The 21,541-nt window shown below is 46.9% G+C and overlaps 2 protein-coding genes across 8 annotated transcripts in view; both read left to right on the plus strand.

Moving 5' to 3' along the window:
• Window positions 1-7,538, plus strand: part of DIP2B (disco interacting protein 2 homolog B) — a 60,092-nt gene extending 52,554 nt beyond the window's left edge. For all 6 annotated transcript variants that reach the window (XM_030231612.2, XM_050983752.1, XM_030231613.2 and 3 more), the window contains 7 exons: window positions 579-749; window positions 1,207-1,268; window positions 1,397-1,454; window positions 1,982-2,056; window positions 2,603-2,780; window positions 3,509-3,632; window positions 4,083-7,538. In XM_030231612.2, coding sequence (XP_030087472.1) covers window positions 579-749; window positions 1,207-1,268; window positions 1,397-1,454; window positions 1,982-2,056; window positions 2,603-2,780; window positions 3,509-3,632; window positions 4,083-4,335 — 921 coding nt within the window. In that variant the 3' untranslated portion in view covers window positions 4,336-7,538. The remainder of the gene's footprint in view (window positions 1-578; window positions 750-1,206; window positions 1,269-1,396; window positions 1,455-1,981; window positions 2,057-2,602; window positions 2,781-3,508; window positions 3,633-4,082) is intronic.
• A 1,086-nt stretch (window positions 7,539-8,624) lies between these two features.
• ATF1 (activating transcription factor 1) lies at window positions 8,625-21,230 on the plus strand. 2 transcript variants are annotated; one of them, XM_030231639.2, is made up of 8 exons: window positions 8,625-8,820; window positions 13,066-13,179; window positions 14,386-14,514; window positions 15,764-15,864; window positions 16,167-16,297; window positions 16,999-17,178; window positions 17,261-17,420; window positions 18,293-21,230. In XM_030231639.2, the coding sequence occupies exons 2-8, from the start codon at window positions 13,069-13,071 to the stop codon at window positions 18,435-18,437; spliced, it is 957 nt and encodes a 318-aa protein (XP_030087499.1). In that variant the 5' UTR covers window positions 8,625-8,820; window positions 13,066-13,068; the 3' UTR covers window positions 18,438-21,230. The 2 variants fall into 2 exon arrangements, with proteins under 2 accessions (XP_030087499.1, XP_018779663.1); XM_018924118.3 differs by lacking the exon at window positions 8,625-8,820 and having other exon boundaries at window positions 13,070-13,135.
• Window positions 21,231-21,541: the final 311 nt, after the last annotated feature.

Below are 21,541 nucleotides of genomic sequence, written 5' to 3' on the forward strand. Positions count from 1 at the left end.
AGGTGTGTTCTCCTTGGAGATGAAAGAAGGGGAAAAATAGCTCCATGCCATGCCTGAGGTGGTTTTTTCCCTGGGATTTCCTGGATTGTTGCTCTGTGAGATGAAGGCTCAGCCTTGTTCTCTGGCTGGCACAGAGCTCTGCAGGTGCCTGGGCTGTGTCACCAGGTGAGCAGCACACGGGAGCTCCTGCCTGGTGCTGGTCAGAGCATCCACCATAGACATAATAATGAATTCAGGTGCCAGTGCTGTTGAAGAGTCAGTGTAATCCCAGTGAATGACTTTATTCTGCCTGGGTTTGGTTTCCGTCTGTATAAGCAGTGACTCAGGGGTGTAATCTCAGCTGAGCAGCTGTGCTGAGAGCTGGGGAAGAGGAGGGAACTCTGTCAGTCCATGTCTTGCTCTGGCTGCATTTCCAGGCTCTGGTCAGGCACAATTTATAATTACAGACAGAATCAGAAAGAGGGAGAGGAGCTCAGAACACAAGGACTGAGTTTGTCCTGCATTTCCTGAGTAATTTCATGGGCTAAGAAGCAAACATGATGAGCACCTGCAGCCCTTTGCCTGGTGTTTGTGTGCAGGCCAGAGGCATTAACCTGTCCTGTGTCCGGACCTGCGTGGTGGTGGCGGAGGAGCGGCCGCGCGTGTCCCTCACCCATTCCTTCTCCAAGCTCTTCAAGGACATCGGGCTCTCATCCCGAGCCGTGAGCACCACCTTTGGCTCTCGGGTCAACGTGGCCATCTGTTTACAGGTGAGGCTTCCCAAGGCTCCTCGTTGTCACTGGCACCAGGTTCCAGATGCCAGGCTGGGTTGTGTTCCACACTCTCCATCTGCGCACAGTTCTGAAGCCCAGCATCTGTCCTGTGGAGAACAGCTGGCACAAGATTTAAGCAGCTTCTCTCATTTTCAGCTGCCAAATCGTATCACAGATGCTCAAAATAAGTGAAACATGAATCTGTGCAGTTTATTCCCACATAAACAGTGCCTGGTTGCTCCAGGCTGGTGGCTGAGAGGGCTTGGGGTGTCTACCCCCTCCCCAAGGCTCCTTCCCACACAGGTGTTCTAGAAAGTCACCTGCTTGCTGAAAGGTGGGGGAATATGAGTAGAAATTCTGCTGCAAGAAACCCCTGGAAATGTTTCTGGGCTCAGGCAGAAGTTCCCCTGACTGCTCTAAATACATCAATGTTTTCTAAATATTAACTCCTCAGGGAACATCGGGGCCAGATCCCACCACGGTGTATGTAGACCTGAAATCCTTGAGACATGACAGGTACTGTAAGTTCACTTAAACCAATTTATTAACTGTATAAAACCCTGCAGTGGTGCTGAGTTTTCACACCACTCCAGACACTTCAGCTCCATTTTTTCCCCTGACAATGTTTTTTTCTTGACCTTCAGAGTCCGTCTGGTGGAACGAGGAGCTCCACAGAGCCTGCTGCTCTCTGAGTCTGGAAAGGTAATTCCATGTCTCCCCACCTCCCACTGCCTTTGTAACTGGGAAGGACAGTCCTGTGGCATGGGAGGGGGTGGCACTTGGTTACATTGTCCCTCTGGAAAGTCAGTTTGATTCATAAGGAATTACCCATTTATTTAGGAGTGTATTTTGCTGGAGCTGTTGGGGGAATTGGTCCATTTTGCAGTAAATTAACCGTATCAGAGGTGTGGGCTCTGGTATTCTTGAAATCAGGCTGTAGTTGGGATTTATTGTAGCTCTTACTCCCTCATAGCTTAACAGAAGTAGGTTTTCCTGTGGTTTTTTAGCTGAATTCTTCAAAATCAAGGTCAGAATATCTTACTTGTGTGACCCTGGAGCCATGGAATACATCCATACCCTGATCTTGCCTTGCTGTACCTGTCCTGCCTGTTTTATCCCTGTTTGTGATGTCCGTGGGTGCAATCCTGCCCTGATTGAACAGCCTGTGTGTTTTATTATGCTGCAGATAATCCATCAAGAATGACACATTTCCTTCTTGTGCTGTTTAGATTCTGCCTGGGGTCAAAGTGGTCATTGTTAATCCAGAGACAAAAGGGCCTCTGGGAGATTCTCACCTTGGGGAGGTAAGTGCAGGTTTTGCTTCTTGGGGATCTTTTCCTGCTGCTCCTTGGGCTTTTCTCTGCTGGGGGACCGTTTGGAGCTGTGATACAGGCCTTTGTAAGATGAATTATTGCTGGAGCATTCAGAATTTGGGTATTATTTCACTGTCAAGTTTAAAGAAAACCCACTTGAAAAGAAGCTTGTTCCACTCTAAATCTTGCCAACTGACTCCCAAATAGCATAAGTTACATTTGGCTTTCCTTTTTTTGATTACACACCAGGATATTTATCTGTGTTGATGGATTGTTATCCAATTTTGGACTTGACATGTTAAAAACCCACAATTTATTTACTCAGTGAATCCTCAGTTGCAGTTACTGCAAGAGTACATCTCATAGTGCATTTTTAAGGTTCTGCAGGTTATTTGGAAGTTCAAGCTGAATTTTTCTGATCTGACAAACCACAGATAAATCCAGAACCTTCTTGTTGCAGTTCCTTTACTCTCTCCACTGGGTAGATTCTCCACGTGGGCAGCGTGGGGATCTGACCCTTTTCCCCTCCCTGCACAGATCTGGGTGAACAGCCCCCACACAGCCAGTGGCTACTACACCATCTACGACAACGAGACCCTTCAGGCCGACCACTTCAACACCCGCCTGAGCTTCGGCGACGCGGCGCAGACGCTCTGGGCGCGCACGGGCTACCTGGGCTTCGTGCGGCGCACCGAGCTCACGGCGGCCAGTGGAGGTGGGGCTGGGGCTGGGGCATCTCATGGCTTAACCAAGGGTTTCACCTGGGCACAGCTGGCAGGGGCACGGGCATCCTGGGCATTCCCATGGGAATCTCACGGTTTAACCAAGGGTTGCACCTGGGTTGATCCAGGCTGGGGATGAGCAGAGAGAGCAGCCCTGGGGAGAAGGGTTTGAGGTGCTGGACATGCCCCAGGAACCTCCTGAGCCTGGGCTGAGCCCCATGGGCAGCAGGGCAGGAGGGGTCTGCCCCTCTGCCCTGCTCAGGTGAGACCCCACCTGCAGAGCTGCCTTCAGGCTGAAGAAGAGAAGCTTTGGGTAATCTAATTGTGGCCTTCCAGTGCCTGAAGGAGCTGCTGGAAAGATGGATGCAGGACATCTTGGAGTGCCAGGACAAGGGGCAATGGCTTCAAACTGCTGGAGGGCAGGGTTAGAGGGGATTTTGGGAAGGAATTCCTTCCTGTGAGTGTGGTGAGGCCCTGGCACAGGGTGCCCAGAGAAGCTGTGGGCTGCCCCTGGATCCCTGGAAGTGTTTGAGGCCGGGCTGGACAGGGCTTGGAGCAGCCTTGGGCAGTGGAAGGTGTCCCTGTCCCTAGCAGGGTGTGGGACTGGATGGGCTTTAAAGTCCCTTCTAATGCAAACCATTCTGGGATTCTTTAGCTTACACAAGAGACGATTTTTATTTACAAAACTCCATTTACTCCCCCTCCTCTCCTGTCTCCCCAGAGCGCCACGATGCCCTGTACGTTGTGGGAGCCCTGGATGAGACCCTGGAGCTGCGGGGGCTGCGCTACCACCCCATCGACATCGAGACCTCGGTGTCCCGAACCCACAGGAGCATTGCTGAATGGTAAAACATTCCTGAGGAGTGCAGCCATCCTAGCCCAGCTGAAATGCATCAGTTTAGGCAAAGATGCAGGGTTTTATATGAAAAAAAAGGTAGGGAAATTCAGGGGGTTTTGTGCTGCCATCAGCAGATCATACACCTGATTTCCCATCTGCAGATGAGAACAGACTCAGTGTTTTCTGACAAGCCTTAGTTTAACACAGAAATTATGATTTCCTTCTCTGGGGTGTAAAGAGCCATTTCTGAGTCAGTGACAGCAGCGCTGGGTTCCTGTCTCATACAGGTAGTGCTGAGATAGGTCTGATTTTTGTCACATCAGGACCAAGTCATGTTGCAGTTAGGTTGGAAATGTAGCTCAAAGCAGCTGGTATCCATCTAAGGATAAAGAGCTGAAAACTTTGTATCTTTGTGGCAACAATTTGGTTTTGTGTTGTTTTTCCTCTGTCATTTCAGTGCTGTGTTCACCTGGACCAACCTGCTGGTGGTGGTGGTGGAGCTGTGTGGTTGTGAACAGGAGGCTCTGGATCTGGTGCCTCTGGTTACCAACGTGGTCCTGGAGGAGCATTACTTGATAGTGGGGGTGGTGGTGGTGGTGGATCCTGGAGTCATCCCCATCAATTCCCGAGGAGAGAAACAACGGATGCACCTCCGGGACAGTTTCCTGGCGGATCAGCTGGACCCCATTTACGTGGCCTACAACATGTGATGGGAGCACAGAGTGATCAGGGTGGTTATGGAAGTGAAGCTGGTGAAAATTACTAATACTTGATCTAAAGTTTGAGGTTGCTGCCACATTCCCTCCCTCCTGTCCTGGGGGTTTCAGTCCTGGTGGGGTGAAGGAAGTGGGAGAAGCAACAGCAAACATTTCTAACAGTTTACTGAACCATGAGCTTTAGAGAACTGCAAAGGGGGAAAGTGTGTGAGCTACAAAATCCCCAAGGCCTTTACAGTAGTGTTACTTTTTCACCCGTTGTACATATTTGTATTTTTATCTAATCCCGGGTTAGGATTCTATAAGGGGTGGGTTTATTTAGTTAAGATAATAAACTATTAAGAACAGGGTCATCAGAGTTCTGCAGTTCCCTACTCCATGATCTCCTTTGCATCTGGAGCTGTTCATCCCACAGGATCACACAACTTATTGACAATTGTGCCATGACCAAATCAATAACTTACAGAATCAGAGTTACTTATTCATATAGAGATTTCTGGAATTTAAAAAGAATTTTGCCTATATTTTAAATATGTAAATATTATTATACATAATTCACTTAGATAGAAAATTAACTTGGCTAGTGAGGGCAGCTGAAGGTTGATGTTTTTAAAGGCAGGTGACTTTTGTGGTCCTCAGCATCATGGCATTGACTTAGACAAAATGTGAGATGCTCCCACCTTCCCCAGATTTCTGATTTCATTTGCATCTTTATTCTGGCCAGAAGTGTGTAGAACCCTTTCGTTTTAAGGCACATCTTTCTCCAGGAGGCTGAATTCAGCCTGGAATTGGGGAGAAATGGCAGTGCAGGGAAGGGAGGGACAGCCTCTGCTTCATCCTGTGGCACCAGTTGTGGAAAGGAAAACCATTCCTCAGGTTGACACACAGGTGAATTCCCTGCCTGTGCCCTTCCTCTGGGATTCCTTCAGCTCCCTGCAGGCAGAGCAGAATTACTGGGAATAGGCTTTAGTGGAAGCTGGGAGCAAACAAAAATGCTTTCCTCAAAGCATTCCCCGAAAGAACGGGAGAATTCCAGGTTTAAGTTGGACACAATTTTTCTTTTACTGGAGGATCCAGTAATTCTGGCAAACATATTGTTAAATAACATTGTGAAAATTGCTATCCCAGCCTTCCACATCCTGTGTCAGCTTCAGCATTAAGGAATGGGAAGAAAGAGAAACCTGAAAGCAGCAGGTACAAGCTCTTCCTGCTGGGAAGCAGGCCTGGGAGAGAGCTGGTGGTTGAGCTTCGAGTCAAAATTATCTCTTTTTTTTTTTAATTCTTCATCTTTTAACAGCAATTACACTTCTCTGGGTGCTAATATATGATTCTGGAACCTTTGGGAGCTGCTACCAGATCCTGCAACAGGGTTTTTGAGTCAGATGTGGTATACAGTGTAAATAAACTTTTCAAATGTTCCAGATTACCTCACAAAAAGTTTTTATGCAGTTTTTAAAAGGTTTGCGGTGTGGACTTGGAAGATCCTGTGGTAGTTACTGGAACAGAGTCCAGCGGATCCATGAGCAAACCCCAGCTGTGTCCTTGAAAAGCTCCTGCTGCATCCTGGTGGCTCCTCACTGAAAACAGGAGCTTTAAAACTCAGAAGTTTCAAATGATATTTTTAAAAAATATTTGATGGGGAAATAGGAACTGGAAGTTTTGTGGCAGGTCTGGACTTAAGGTTCTTTGCAAACACTTTGGGTTTCAGTGGCACGATTTGGAACCTTGTCTCTGTTTTCTGCAGTATCAGCCAACACTGCAGAATATGCACAAAATCTTCAGTATATTTAGTTTTAACAAATTGAACACAAAGTGGGGACAGTGGCAGGTCAAAGACCAAAACAGTTAGTCCTGCAGCTTATTTTGGGTGTAAAGTGCATAAAGGTTGTTCTCCCCTTTCAGCCAGAAAATTCCTGCTATTCCATGCTCTTTGTCACCATTTTTGTGTTTCCTGCACAGCCCAGGCCTGGCCAAGCAGCTTCACTCCAGTGTGACCTTTCCAGGGAAAACTGGTGGTCTTGAACCTTTTTCTTTACTCAAAGCTTTAGATAAATTGTTTCAACAAACATTTTTTGTCCTCTGAAGTAGATTTTAAGTCCAATTCCAGGATTGTCTTTGATTTTTATTCGTGATTTTTCACAAATAAAACACTGTGTATTGATTCCATCAAATGCAGCAGGTGAAATTCCTGAATGGCATTTTTGATTGTGACTGGATTGATCTTTTTTTTGTTTTTCCATTATTTTTTTGGTTTGGATAGGTACTGATAGCTTCCTATGGTTTGAGGTTTTATCTTGCAAGTTCCCTGTGTGCTCCAAATCTTCCAGCACGTTCCATTTCTGTGTGCTGGAGAACTGCAGGACACTGCTATGGGATGAGAGAACATTCCAGGGACAAGGAGAAGCTGCTCAGTTTGGCTTCCCTGAATTCCCTGAGTGCTTTGAGAGTTTTCTATAAATCCATTTCCCACAGTGCTGGAGAGGGGGAGGGATGGAGCTGGGGCTCTGGAATCCCCAAAATTCCACCCCAGCTCTGCTCAGGACTTGCCACAAGCCTTCCACAGATCATTTCACTCCTCCCTCTGTAGCTGGGGATGATCTTTCCATATTTTTTGGGAACAAAGCAAGATCCTTCACTCCAGACATTGGCAGGTGGGCAGGGCTGGGTGCTTTTCCCAAAAAACAGCCTCTCCCCCTGGTGTGAGATTGCAGCTGCTGGGGTTGCACAGAGCACATTATTCCCTTTTCTTGCCCCTCGGGTTCCAACTGCAGTGGAACTGAAAAACTGGGAATTCTTCCACTAGACTGAAGTATATTGTGTGTGTCTCACTGTTTCTGAATCTTCTGTGAGCAAACGCTGTGGGAGCAGGACAGTTTTGTCCCGTTTTGTTAGAATTTGCACTTCATTTCTGGGTAAATCAATTCAGCTGTGTCCTACTAACTGTCCTAAAATAAGGTTATAAAAAACCAGACCAATTTTAGCCCTAGATGCCTTTTTTTTTTTTTTTTTTTCTTCTGTCAACCTCTTTCTCATTTTCCCAATCCAGACTCCGGCATTCTGTAATTATGTATAAAGGTTTTATTTATTTAAAATTAGATTAGTTACATTTTTAAATTTAACACCTGGCTGGACAGTGTCCCATTAACGCATTGATTGTGTTTCCTTTGTCTTGTGTTAATAAATATTGATGCCTGGTTGCTTGTTTAGTCCTTCCAGTGCTGTTTCCATGAAGGAATTTTATTTTTAAGGAAGAAAATGTGGGTTAAAATTGATCCTGGGCATAGGGAGAACTTGTAAGTATCTTGTATTCTGTCAGTTGTATGGAGGAGTGTTGGAGCCCTGGGGGTGTGAAGGAGCTGGGCTGGGCAGTGTCCTGTACCTGTAGCTTTGGGAATCAGTTTTTGGGAATCAGAGCAGGGAGTGGAGCTGGAGAATCCTGAGGGAGCTGGGAAGGGGCTCAGCTGGAGGAAAGGTGGATCAGGGGGAATTTCTGGCTCTACACAACGCCCAGACAGGAGGAGACAGCTAGGGGGGATTCGGGACAGAGGAGAGGGAACGACCTCAGGCTGGGCCAGGGAGGCTCAGGGTGGACACCAGGAAGAATTTCCTGATGGAAAGGGGGTCAGGAATTGGCACTGCCCCGGGGGCTTTGGAGTGCCCATCCCTGCAGGTGACCCAGGAAGGGCTGCAGGTGCCACTCAGTGCTCTGGGCTAGGGACAAGGTTGGATTCGATGGGCTCGGAGGGATTTTTCAACCTCAGGAATTCCGGGATCCTGTGAAAATCAGATTCCTGTTCCTAGAGGTGTTTGGCTGCAGTCGGTGCCTTACGGGGAACACTGAATTTACGGTGCTCCCCGGTGATGGCTGAGGAACTGTCCCATGATGGCGGCCCCCCACTGGATGCCAAATCCTTACTGTGATCCTAAAATCGCTGTGGAATATCCCTGAGGGGGACCAAACCCCCGTCACCTGCTGCTTCCTTAAAACCCCTCAGTGCCACCGGCCCAGCCGTGAGGAACCGCGGCCACAGTCCTGCCACACTCCGGCCGGGACGTGCGGGTGAAACCCAGCCGCACTGCCCTTGGCCCACGGTTGGGCGCGGGGGCCTGGAATTTCGGGAATATCGGGAATTTCGGGATTTTCCTGGCGGCGATCTCGATCCCGCTCCCAGAGCGCGGGTTCGCGCCGCTCCCGCCGGCAGGGGCGCTGTTCCGCGCCGTGCCCGGCAACGGCGCTCTGCCGCCTCCTCTCTGTGGTGCGCCCGGGCGGGGCCGGCTCCAGGCGGCCGCTCTAGCCCGGCGCCCGCGCGCTCCGCGCCGCTGGGGCTCTATGGCGGGGGCCCCTGGGCGCGCACTCTATGGTCGCGGCCCGCCCCCCCCGCCGGCGCCGCTTCTCTGAGGCGGGACCGGGCCGGGACCGGGGCCGGGACCCGGCGGCGGCTCCGGCGCTCCACACGCGCGGCCCTGCGGGGCTCTGAGGTAAGCGCGGGCTGAAGAGGCCGCCCCGTCCCCCTCGGCCCGCCCGCCGCTTCTTCTCCCCCCCTCCGCCCCCGCGGGCCGTGAGGGGACGGGCACAGGCCGCGGCCTCGGCGCGGCGGCCGCTGCGGAAACCGCGGGGAGTTCTCCCCGTAGCCGGGCCTGAGGCGCTGCCCTGCGGCCTGGGGCTGCTGCCGGGCCCGGGCCCGCTCGCGCCGGGGACAGGGGGAAAAGGCTTCTGGGGGGTGACGGGGGGCCCCGGGTCCCGCTCCCCTCGGGGATGGCGGAAAGGTGCTCTGGGGGTGACCGCGGGTCCAGCCGGTCCCGGCCAGCGGTGGCTAGGTCCCCGAGCCTTGCCCGGGGACAAACTCGGCTTTATCAGTAACTAAACCGCCCCCAATGCGCGTTGTTACCTGTTCTCTATGAATTTTGCCCCAGACCCGTGTCTGAGCCTTGACTTCAGTGCTCGGTGAGGATCGGGTAGATCCAGGGCGGTATAAATTATAGAAATGATGATATAAATGATCTCTGGGCTCTTTTTCTCTCACAACCATCAGATCCCTGATGAGGATAGAATATTGACATCTTTAGGCTGCAGCGTTTATTTCTGAAGCTCCTCTCAAGAGATGTTCCTGTATAGGCTGGTGCTGGGTGGAGGGGAGTGGGAGAACTCCTATGAGGAAAGTGCTCCTGGAGTTTTAAGGAATAACTTTGGTGTGTTTGTGGAATGGAATCTGGAGCAGTGACTGGGCACCTTGACTCGAGACTGCTCACTTGCTCTCTGGCACATCTGGTGGGATGTGCTTCCCTTTACTCGGTCTTCTACTGATTTCTGGGAGGAAAAAAAAATGGAGTAATGGAGTTTTCTGAATTAGCACATTTTTTCTGTGTGTTTAATGGCAAATTTAGGTAAATAATATCTTCACTGCTGAAAGCAGCTGATTTTGAGGCCCCCAAATTCCCCAAGATTACTTAAGTATCATTTAAGAAAACATTTTTAAATCCATCAGTACAATTTGTAAGTGTCCCAGTTTGACTCCTGTCACTATTTGAAAATAAAATTCTGTGTCAAATATTCTTGATTTCTGACATTATAAAAATACAATCTATTGGCTCTTAAAATATTTCAGTGATGAAACATCATTCAGACCCTTCCTCTACTCAGTTTGCAAAACAGAACTTGGTTTCTTGCTTTGGAGCTCTCTGTAACATTTTAGGGAATTAACAGAATTAGGGAATCAGTGGAAGTTGTGGGAATAGGTTTTCTTTTTTAATTGATGCTCCTTGAGCATGTCAGGTGTTTCTGGTGGGTTCATGCACTCTGAGGTATTTGGAGGGTGTCTGTGAACTTTGAGAAATTAAATGTGTCCTGATGAACTGTGACATTCCTGTTTGTGTTTCAAAGGAAGGTGGTTTTGAGGCACAGGTTTGAAGAAGGATGAGTTTTCTGGGCTGGAGGGAGATGATGCCCAGAATTTTAGGAGTTCCTTAAAGCAAATTTCATGAGCTGCTGTTGCAAAATCCTTTCAGTTAAATGACTTTTGAGGTGGAGCTGCATGGAGACTTTGGATTTACTGTGAAAATCATCACCCTTACCTGTCTGGTTGTAAAAAAGTGGTGAATGTACAGATTGGGACAATAATCATTCTCTGGACAATAAAGCCTTGGTGTTGCTTCTTGTCAGTGCTCTGTGACAGCAAAATTCTTCCTTCACCCCAAAGAGAGCACCTGCTTTCAGCTAAATAAATTAAATGCAGCTGTCAGAGCAGGTTTATCCAGGAGGTGACTGTACTCAAGTATTATCCTTTTTGCAGCTTCTTCTTAGAGCTTGAGACCTGCAGGTTGAAGTTTTCCTCCTATTCCAGGGGGAAATTCCAAGTTTTCCGGCTAAACGAAGTTAAAGGCAGGGAGTCTTTTGTGACACTCACGGCCCCAGAGGCTGTGAGGTGCAGGATGAATTTCCATCTTGTTGCAATCCTTGCTAAATCTTTTTATTGACTGATGTTGAATGAATAATTAAATATTCCAGAGCAAGCGGAGATGAACTAAACTCAAAACTCATATTTTTAATGAGAAATACCTTTTCTTTTATTCCTGTAAGCAGAACTTTGTACCAGTGAGAGAAAGGTCAGCAAAACTCTCTGTGCTTTCCCCCGGGGTGTTTCTTTGGGGTGGTTTTATTGGTTTCACTGTTTCTCACAGTCTGTTTTTGAGTCTTTCATGGGACAGTAAGATAGAGAAACTAATAGCAGAGAGCAGGGAGGGCAGGCTGTGGTTTTGCACTACAGAAATGAACAGAGGTTTCTGTAGCACTGGAAATTTATTGTTATTTTGGCTGCTGCCTGGATTTCGGTTTGAGGGGCCCTGGTTACCTGGGACACTTTGCAGAGTGCAAAATGTAGATTTTCCTTTATAAAATCTAAAACTGCATTTGAGGACAGACAAAGTTGTGTCCACTGCGGGTTTGTCATCAATTCTGCTCATAATCTTGAAGTGGTTGATGTTTGCAGCTACAAGGACGTTGGGAAGCTGCATCATAGGCTGGGGAAGATTTGAGGTGTGCTGTAAAGGACACAGAACCATGGGTTTGTTTTGGCTGGAAGAGACCTTACGGAACATCTCATGCCACCTCCCTGCCATGGGCAGGGTCACCTTCCACCATCCCAGCTTGCCCCAAGCCCTGTCCACCCTGGCCTTGGACACTGCCAGGGATCCAGGGGCAGCCACAGCTTCTCCAGGCACCCTGTGCCAGGGCCTGCCCTCCCTCAGACGGAGAAATCCTTTCCAATATCCCATCCAGCCCTGCCTTCTGGCCGTGGGAAGCCATTCCCCATGTCCTGTCCCTCCAGACCCGTGTAAATGCTCTCTCTCCATCCTCCCTGCAGCTCCTTCAGCTACTGCAAGGGCACAGTTCAGTTACCCTGAAGCTTCTCTTTTCCAGGCTGAACAATCCCAATTCTCCCAGCCTTTCTCACAGCAGAGCTGCGCCATCAATCATAATCTCTTGTATCAGCCAGCGACCAGTTTTCTCCCTACAACGCCCTGCTTTGGTGACTTTTCTGGGGGTCCTGCAGCGGGACCCCTCAGAGCAGGGAGGGTGCAGGAGCAGGACTCTGCTCTTGGTTGACTCTTCCCCCCAGGAGCCTTCATGGGGCTGCGTGCTGTGGTTGGGCTCAGCAGGGAAAAATCAGTGACTCACATTTCCACAGAAAGAAATGTAATTTCCAGTCTCATAGCAACTGTCCTTTCAACACTTTCAAACCTTCTGTGACAAAATGTTTAACACTCACCCATCAGCTTTTAATGCTCCAGGCTGGTCCGCCCACTCCCCCCAGCTGAAACCTGCATTTGTGCATCCCTGAATCCCCCAGAATCCGAGGGGGGATGCTGGCAAGACGTTGAACAGTTAAATATAAAATCTTAGACATGAGAGAAGTGTTGCTGACTGCATTACATCAAGACAGAGTGACTTAAAATTCAAAACTGTGTTCTCTTCACTTTGATTTGAGTCCCTGGTTTGTTTTTATACACCTTCAGATAGTTTAAAATAGGTTTGGCTGGTGGCTTGGCTAAAATATTTTTGGAAATTATCTTACTTAGAGAAAGATATTCTTTAGTATAAAGAATCTTGATATTCTTCTTGGATCATCCTTCAAAGTGAAAGAGAGCAGGGTTAGATGGGATATTAGGAACTGGATATTAATGGGATTATAACAGGATGGTGAGGCCCTGGCACAGGGTGCCCAGAGAAGCTGGAGCTGTGCCATCTCTGGAAGTGTCCAAGGCCAGGTTGGACAAGGCTTGGAGCAACCTGGAGTAGTGAAAGGTGTCTTTGCCCATGTCAGGGGGTGGCACTGGGCTTTAAAGTCCCTCCCAACCCAAGCCAATCCATGATTCTGTGTGTCCTTTGCAGCACAGACCAAACCTGTTCTATTCCCAGCCTGGACTCAGGAGGTGACCCCAGGTGTGGGGCTTCACCTGCTGAAACCCACAGGGAAGAGCAGGGCAGGGTTCCACCGTGTCCCTCCCCGCTGAGGAGGCACAGAAGGGCTCAAGGTGTTGATGGGAAGTGACAAAAAATCCAGGCTGTGCCTTAATAATGGTAACATTGGAGGGCAAAGAGCTCATCCAGCACATCCCAGTGAGACCAGAATCATCAGGCACTGAGGGTGTCAAACACTGGTGGAACTGGGCACCTGTCTGCTGTCCAAATTCATTACTAACTGGATTTAACTGGTTTTCTCATAGCTGATGATGGAAGAGGTGCACAAGGGTGGCAGCAGCAGCTCTGTTACATCCCAGCCCTCAGCTGTACAAGGTACAACCCTCCAGGCAGCTCAGCTCTCTCATATTGCTCAACAGGTAAAGCCTGGGCTGGATCTCAGCAAACATTTCAGGGAGTTCAGAGCCGGTTTTATGTGCTACAAACCAGATCCATTCTTGGAAGCACTCAGAGAAGAAAAAACAGAAAGAGGCTAAGAAAAATGTGTTTGATGGTGGATGATATAAAATTAATTTAAAAGTGTTCAAAAGCTATTTTTTTGTGTTTGTACAATGCAGAAATGCAGCCCACATTTGGGGTTAGTCGACCACAGGAGCTGCTCAGGAATAAAATGAGGGCCTGGTTTCATTTTTTCCTTAGATAAAGAATTTCCAGCTCCTTTTGTAGTAGCAGCAGTCCTGGGTGCTCAGCACCATGGAAACCCTTGGATTTTAGCCAAACATGAACATATTTAATCTAATAAACCATATGAACTTGTAAATTTGAGATTTTTTCTCTAAAGTGACATCCATGTCAGAGCTTTAACCTGAATCCCTTAGAACTGGTGAAGGAGTGAATCCTTCCAGGAGGGTTTTCCTGGGAAAAAGCAATGTTTTGCAGCTCATCCACTGTTTATCCTGTGGAGGCAATTGGGATTTTGATGCAAAATTTAGATATAGGAAAGGAGAGAATATCAGCTGGTGTCCTGGGGTTTGTTTCCAGGCTGGTTTCCTGATCTGTTTTTATATAAAGGTCTGATTGTCTCTTAATATCGTGAGTTACAATACAAAAGTAGCATTAAATGGAAATTCAGTTATGTTTATTTTAATGATCCCTTCATCTTCTCATGTATTTCAGATTAATAAAAGTACTGAAGGATTTTCACAACAAAAGTGATTATTTACTTACAATCTACATTTGTAGGTTGAATTATTTTTATTTTGGGAATATAGGGAAATGTGAACAATATTAATTGAATTAAAGTGTAAAGACTCATGCGAGTTCAACATCAAAACTACAAATGCTCTAGGAAGCTGAAGCATTTTCATGTTTTTAATACGTTACATAATATCACATATTTGATTACGTGACATAATGCCACATTTGATTTTTCTCCAACCAAAGGAAATAACTAACTGTCTCAGCTTTTTTCATATGCAAATAATGTCTTAAAAATGTGCATCTTTAAAGGTACTTTTGTGATTTAATTAGAATCAAAATAAGCTGTTAATGGTTTTCCTAGACGTGTTGCACTTCCTGAGTCCTGTGGCACAAAGGTTTTACTGATGGTTTTTGGTCTGTTGTAGATGTCTCTCAGAGGTTCTGCTCCCCTCACAGTCGTTCAGCTTCCTGGAGAGCAAGTCCAGGTCCAGGGAGTCATTCAGACAGCTCAGTCCTCCTCTGTGATCCACTCCCCTCAGGTGCAAACCGTGCAGGTAACTCCACAATGACTCTAAATACCCCAGATCTGCAGTCATGTAGGTGAGAAGATGGGAAAAGATGTGTAGAGGCTTCTCTGACCCTGCTGCCTTTGTGCCCTGCTGTAAGAGACAGTGAGCAATCCAAGGGCAGCCCTATGGGATCCCTCATTTGGGCTTGAACTTCTTCCTCATGGGAAGTCACCTGTGGAGTCAAAATGAAACCATTTGATGTCGCCTCCCACAGCTCTGTAGTTGGTTCCTTGGCAGTCAGGTGGGGTCTGACGCCCAAAGGAGGGGAGTGGGGAATAACAGAATAATTCAGTAGTGGATTAAAATGAGTGTTTGGGCAAGGTGGAGCTATGTGGAGGGGATGGCTGCTGGGTGCTCTCTCATGCTGTAACTCCCTGCCAGTGGTACCCAAGTCTCTGCTTGTGTCCCTTATTCACTTGCCATGTGATTTTTGTAAGAGTCCCTTCCAAGGGGTGTCCAGGGAGTTCCAGTGAGCCTGTTCCTGCTCCTTTCAGTCCCTGCTGCAGAGCCTCTGGGGACCTGGAGCTCCACTGGGTAACCACTGCCCTGGCAGCCATGCGAGGGAGGAGCTGCCCTGAAACCCAGGAATTTGTCCCTGATCCTTGTCCCACACTCCTCACACCACACTAAAATGATAAGACATGAGAAGCAAACCTGGCAGGGATTGTCAGCTGTCACTGCTGTAACATCAGAGCAGGGATAGGAGAACATGTGTCACTGCTGAAAGCACTCAGGCAACTGCATTGGCTGCTTGTTGGTGCTCGTGTCTCTGTTCAGTCTCTTTCCTTTTCCCTCCCGCTGGTTGCACAGTCTCCACTGATTGGATTAATTCCTTTTCTGTAATTTATGAACTTTGTGGCCTTGGTGGAGGGGAAAACAAAGTATAACATGAGCAGGTTTTTTCCTTTGCTGATCATAGGCTGCTCTGTCTCTGCAGTTAAGTGAGAGGTTTTTCCCAGAGCTCTGTGAATTCCTCTGCACTCTGTTACTGGCACAGAGATAAGAGCAATTAAATGTTTTGTTCACTAATAAGGAGCATCAGAGACAAAATTACACTTTGAACTGGACAAGCACACAGTGGAATAATGAAAATTGAAATAATGAAATATTCTTTTCACTGGACTTTCACATTCTCACCAACAAACCTCACTGCCCCTTTTCTACATGAAAGAGTCCAGGTGCTTTCTGTGTTTGTCGTGTACATCAGTGGTGCTCCTGTTCCCTTTTTCACCAGGTATCTTCCTTGTCTGAGAGTGAGGATTCTCAGGACTCCTCAGACAGCATTGGCTCCTCGCAGAAGGCTCGAGGCATCTTGGCTCGTCGGCCATCCTACCGGTACGGGTGTGATACACTTGGTGTTTTTATTTGAAACCAAAACAGCAGCCCTTTCCCATGGTTTTCAATATTCTGCTGCCCTCCAGGTTGTTTCCTTTCCCTTGAAAGATGCAGTGAATCTGTTCATGCACTGAACTTTCTGAGCCATCATTGCTATGAGGAAACTTTGACTCCACTAACTGGAGATTGGCCTCAGCAGGATTTTGTAAAGGGCAAAATGTTCATCAGCTATAATTTTACTCAGTTGTATCATTTTATTGAAGTGAGGAGTGCAGAAAAATGTCAGACTCCTTTTTTCACAGTAAAATTTTGAAAGATCTTTCTTCTGAAGACACACGGGATAGAAAAGGAGATGAGGAAAGTCCTGGGGTCTCCACTGTTGCCTCCATGTCTGTTCCCACGCCCATCTACCAGACAAGCACTGGACAGTACAGTAGGTTACCCAAAATATCCTCACAGTTTTTCTTCTACTTGCCTCAAAATACAGATTTCATGAAGTATTTGAGTAAGATAAAGGACAAAAGTTGGTTATTATCTAGTAGTCAATAAAGTTAGTATATAGAAGTAACTGGTATCTACAGACTTCAGTGCTCTGTAATTAATAAACTCAGTGCTCTGTAATTTTAAATTTTGCACATTAAGACATTTAAGGGTGTTGGTATGGAGCACACAGCAGTGTTCTTTGCTGGATTCAACCCAATACATCAGTGAAGACACAGATATATATATATATATATATATATATATATATATATATATATTATAGGCCACACTAAAATGCTCCTGTGGTATCAGAGAGGTACGAAAAAATTAGGATTTGTTCTTTTGCTGTTCCCACTTGGTGTTTGTGGTGTTTCACACCTGCTCCTCTCCATCCTGTGAGTGGGTGCAGCCCTGGCACAGGGTGTCCAGAGAAGCTGTGGTGCCCCTGGATCCTTTGCAGTGACCAGGGCCAGACTGCACGGGGCTTGGAGCAGCCTGGGCTGGTGGGAGGTGTCCCTGCCCGTGGCAGGGGGTGGCACTGGATGGGCTGTAAGGTCCCTCCCAGCCCAACCCATTATAGGATACTGTGATTTTCCTGTATTCCCTGCTGTACAACTACAAACCCCCTTGTCCCTGTGCCTTCCCTCGCAGTTGCCATCGCAGCCAACGGGCTCCAGCTGGCAGGCCCGGGGCCGGACGGGGTGCAGGGGCTGCAGACACTGACCATGGCCAACACCAGCGGCTCTCAGCCCGGGACCACCATCCTGCAGTACGCCCAGACCTCGGATGGGCAGCAGATCCTGGTGCCCAGCAACCAGGTGGTGGTACAGAGTGAGTACCCTCTGGGGACAGCAGTTACACCCCTGTCACCGTGAGTGCCACCTGCTAATGCTGCCCCGTTTGTGTCCCCTAGCTGCCTCTGGGGACATGCAGACGTACCAGATCCGCACCACACCCACCACCTCCTCCCTGCCCCAGACCGTGGTGATGACATCCCCTGTCACTCTGACGTCCCAGAGCAGCAAGACAGATGACCCACAGCTGAAACGAGAGATCAGGCTGATGAAGAACAGGTATGTGAGTGCACCTGTGCTGCTTGGTTGGTGAGTTTATTAACGTGCAATCACTGAGATTGGAAAAGACTTCCAGGATCATAAAGTCCAACCTGTGACAGATCTCCACCAGAGCACTGAGTAGCACATCTAGGGATGGGGACTCCAAACCTCCCTGGGCAGCCCCTGCCAATGCCTGACCATCCTTTCTATGAAGAAATTCCTCCTGATGTCCAACCTGAACCTCCCCTGGCATAGCTTGAGGCCATTTCCTCATGTCCTGTCCCTGTTCCCTGGGAACAGAGCCTGACCCTCCTGCCCCTGGCTGCCCCTTGTGTCAGGGAGTTGTGGAGAGGGAGGAGGTTCCCCCCGGGCCTTCTTCTCTACAGGCTGAGCCCCTTTCCCAGTTCCCTCAGGAGTTCTGCAGCCCCTTCTCCTTGTATTCCAGCCCCTTCCCTAGCTCCATTCCCAGCTCTGGGTGTGCTCCAGCCCATCCATATTTCGCTTGCAATAAGGGTCCAGAAATGGAGTGGCCTCAGTCGTGTCCATCACAGGGGGGCAATCTCTGCCCTGGTGCTGTGCCACACCATGGCTGGTACAGCCCAGGTGCCCTTGGCCTCCGTCCCCACCTGGGCACACCTGGGCTTGTGGGAAATTGTGACCAAGACGTACTCCTTGAGTCTCACAGTGTGGAGAAGCCAAATCTGAGTTTCCCCTGCAGATTGGCTGCCATGTGTGTTACCAGATCCTGCTGAATTTCCTGCTCTCCTCAGGCAGTTTTGGCTCGGTTTTGTTCCTCACTGCAGTTCCAGCTCTCTCGTGGTGGTCAGTATTGTGACATTCAGAAAATAGATCTCACACCTAAAATCAAGAACTCTGCTTCTCTGTTGCAGAGAAGCTGCCCGGGAGTGCCGTAGGAAGAAGAAGGAGTATGTGAAATGTTTGGAAAATCGCGTGGCAGTCCTGGAAAATCAGAACAAAACTCTAATTGAAGAACTAAAAACTTTGAAAGATCTTTACTGTCATAAAAGTGTGTAAGAAAAGAAGGTAAAAACCTTTCGGGACTGGTGAAATATCAGAGGAGAATTTTTTTTTTATACTGAATTTTTTAAACTAGATGAAAGGTCAAAAATGAAACTTTTCTACCTAGATTACACAGCTCAAAGACTCTATAGATTTTCTTTACAACATGTTGGTGAAAAAGTACAAAGAGGAAACAAGAAAACCTCACCAAAATTCCTGCTGGCACAACTGGAAAACTGCTAAATTCAAGACTGCAGCTACAGCGGAAGGACAGTCACGTGTGGCGAGGCAGGTGATGAGAGTTTCTTTGAAAATTCCTATGAATGCCTCTGATAAGGGAGGCAAAATTTGGTTACAAAGAAAACATGGATGAAACAGAATCCTTGCCATAGCTGACATTATTAGTAACGTTTATAACCAGTATATGTTTTGATTTCTCACTCTTTTTCAAGCCTTTTTCCTTCAGTTATTTGTCTGTAAATATTTTTTTTAACCTGTAAGTTGGTCTTTACAGGTGCAGATGATAAAAAAGCTGATACTTTGTTCGAGGTATAAATTATGTTTTTACTCTTTCTCAGATGACAATTTAAAAAATTGGGATTTTTTTTTTTCCATATTTGCTGTGTTTATCAGATGGAGGTAGGATCTGCAGAAGGCAGCAAGAGGCCTGGTCCTGGAAATGTCTAAGGCATAGAAAATTGTGTTGATTTTCTTAGACAATTCAACACATCAGTGATTTTAAAGCACAGTGTGAGGGACAAGGACTGGTGACAAAAGTTCTGAAGCATTTCTGAGATTAAACTTCCAAAAGTTTTTAATTATGCAAGAGGTTTTTCTTAGTTCTGGGCATGAGAAACATCGATCATTGAAAATTAAATTGTGTGCTGATCATATCTACAATTAAACACTCAGTGCTTGTCCTGGCTGGGGATTCTCCTGGGCTTTGGAACGTGAAACCAAATAGAAGAAAAATGATGTAGAAAAAAATGGAAGATCTATACCAAAGGGTTATGAGGTTCTAATCTCTGATTTATTGCTGGAAGTAGTGCAAAGTTACAATTTCCAGCCTAATTTTGTAAGGTAGGAGCTATTTTGCAAAGTAACGGTATCTTTGTAAGCAAATACTATATTGCAAACAGGGAGATGGTTGGTATATTTTGTAGCTAAATTGTGATCTTTACAAAATCTGAAATTGAGTTTCTATACGTATTTTGACAGTTTATATCTTTCATTTTAGTAACCAAATGAAATATTTTGTGAACCAGATTTTCAAGGATATATTTTTATGGATAGTACAAAGTCAAATGAGATCCTCTTTGGTGTAGGTGATACTTGAATTAATTTTGTATGTCTGTAGGCAACTTGCAGAAAAAAAACAGATCCTAAAGAGTATTGGGGGGGGGGGGGGAACAAAGGAGGAAAAAAAAAAGGAATTAGGATTTTTTACTCCCCAGAGTTGACAATATCTGCACATTAGATCTCAATGTGTCAGAGAGTCCGGTTTGTACAATTTAAACTTGTTTCAGGTGAAAATCAAAAGTTTGACAGATCAGGACTCCTTTACCTGGGGAATCTCCTTGCTTGGAGACCCCCAGAGCTGTCTGGCTGTGGGCCTGGTGGGCAGGACATGGTACTGGTGAGGACACGGTCCTGGGCAAGGTGTGACCCTGCTGGTCAGGCCGTGGTCTTGGGCAGGTGCTGTAGGTGACTGCAGTGCCTTTTGCCTGAGTAATAAACCATTTCCATAGCTGGGATTGAGTCCTGCTTCCAGTTCTGTCAGTGGGAATTACACAATGGGCTGTGCTGTTCCAAGATGTTAGAGCTCAGTGTGTGTCGTGCTAGCTCAGATCTGGATGGAATTCCAAGCTGTGCTCCCTCCCTGGATGTGTAATGCTTATCCCATGGTCAGTCAGTATTTTTGATTTTGCTCCTTTGGGAATTAATGGACTTGTAGCAAGCAGAGCTCTTTTCCATGAGGAATCTGCATTCCACAATCTCCTGGTTAGTGGGCTAGAAAACTTCCCCCTGAAGTTCCTAAGTCTCTGATTGTTGTGGGCATGAGTCCCAATGTGTTTCCTTTAGGCCAGGCTGGAGTGTGACTCCTGGTTGCCATCATGTCAGAAAAAAAGCTTTGTGGCACATCAGAAATAAGGTTGGAAAAGTCCTAAACTGAGGGAGCTGCTCCTGGAGAGGTGTCGGTGTTTCCCATTTCTTTGGTGGAATTTCAGGAGAATTGAACAGCCTGGAATGTGCCTGGAACATGCACCTCAGAGAATTGGACCTTTCCTCAGCTGTGTGTAACCTGTGAGAGAGGGCTTGACCTACAGTTCTGAACTGCTTTGGGAACTCTGTGGTAGCTGATCCTCACTGTGTTCTCTTTTTTCCTTTTGTAAGATGGAACAATAATAAACAAAAACTATCAAGTGTTAAGACTGTGAACACCTGGTGGCCAATTCTTCTTGTATCCAGCAAGGGAAGCACCTGTCCTGCCAGACACACCAGGAGTCAAATTTTATACTCTTAAAATAATGTGTTGGAAAGAACAGCTGATTTTTCATCATGGGAATATTAAACAGTAACACATGTTCGCTCTTTAAGCACTGATCATGAAATTCTTATTTTGGATTTACTTTCAGATCTCGATTTTAAAGAGTAAAATCTCATTCCTGAGGGTAAGAGATGCAACAGCTGATGCTGTTCTGCTGGTTGGTTCCAAACAGTCCATGCTTTCCATGAATTGTAAATATTTGTTGAAACAATTAATGGTTGCAAATTTTGATCTTGGTAAATAAAGTCACTAAAATATTATTATTCTGCTGGTCTCTATTTCTTTTTAATGAAGTTAAAGCTGCAGTGGTGGTGACCAGGTGTGAATACCTGTGTGGGATCAAGTCATATGACAGCTAGGAATAAATAATAGTCAATTTTAGTGGATTAAATGGCACTTGTACACACCTGCCAGTGCTAAAAATCATGAGTGCAGAACAGCTTTTACCTTCCTGCAGGGATTTTTTACCTTCTTAGTTTTCAATAAGCTGAGCCACAGGTAATGTTTGGTTAATTAAATGGTTAATTAAAACCTTAGTGTGCTCTGCTGGTTTTTACCCGGCAGAGGGAGC

Source organism: Serinus canaria, chromosome 25 (genome assembly GCF_022539315.1).
Source record: "Serinus canaria isolate serCan28SL12 chromosome 25, serCan2020, whole genome shotgun sequence".
NCBI classification, from domain to species: Eukaryota; Metazoa; Chordata; class Aves; order Passeriformes; family Fringillidae; genus Serinus; species Serinus canaria.

What these genes read in the sequence shown, in the direction of transcription:
- ATF1 (XM_030231639.2), top strand. Translation starts at nt 13,069, where the DNA reads ATGATGGAAGAGGTGCACAAGGGTGGCAGCAGCAGCTCTGTTACATCC. An exon ending in CTCAGGTGCAAACCGTGCAG is followed by an intron (nt 14,515 to 15,763) that starts GTAACTCCACAA and finishes CTTTTTCACCAG; the next exon opens with GTATCTTCCTTGTCTGAGAG. An exon ending in GCTCGTCGGCCATCCTACCG is followed by an intron (nt 15,865 to 16,166) that starts GTACGGGTGTGA and finishes CTTTTTTCACAG; the next exon opens with TAAAATTTTGAAAGATCTTT.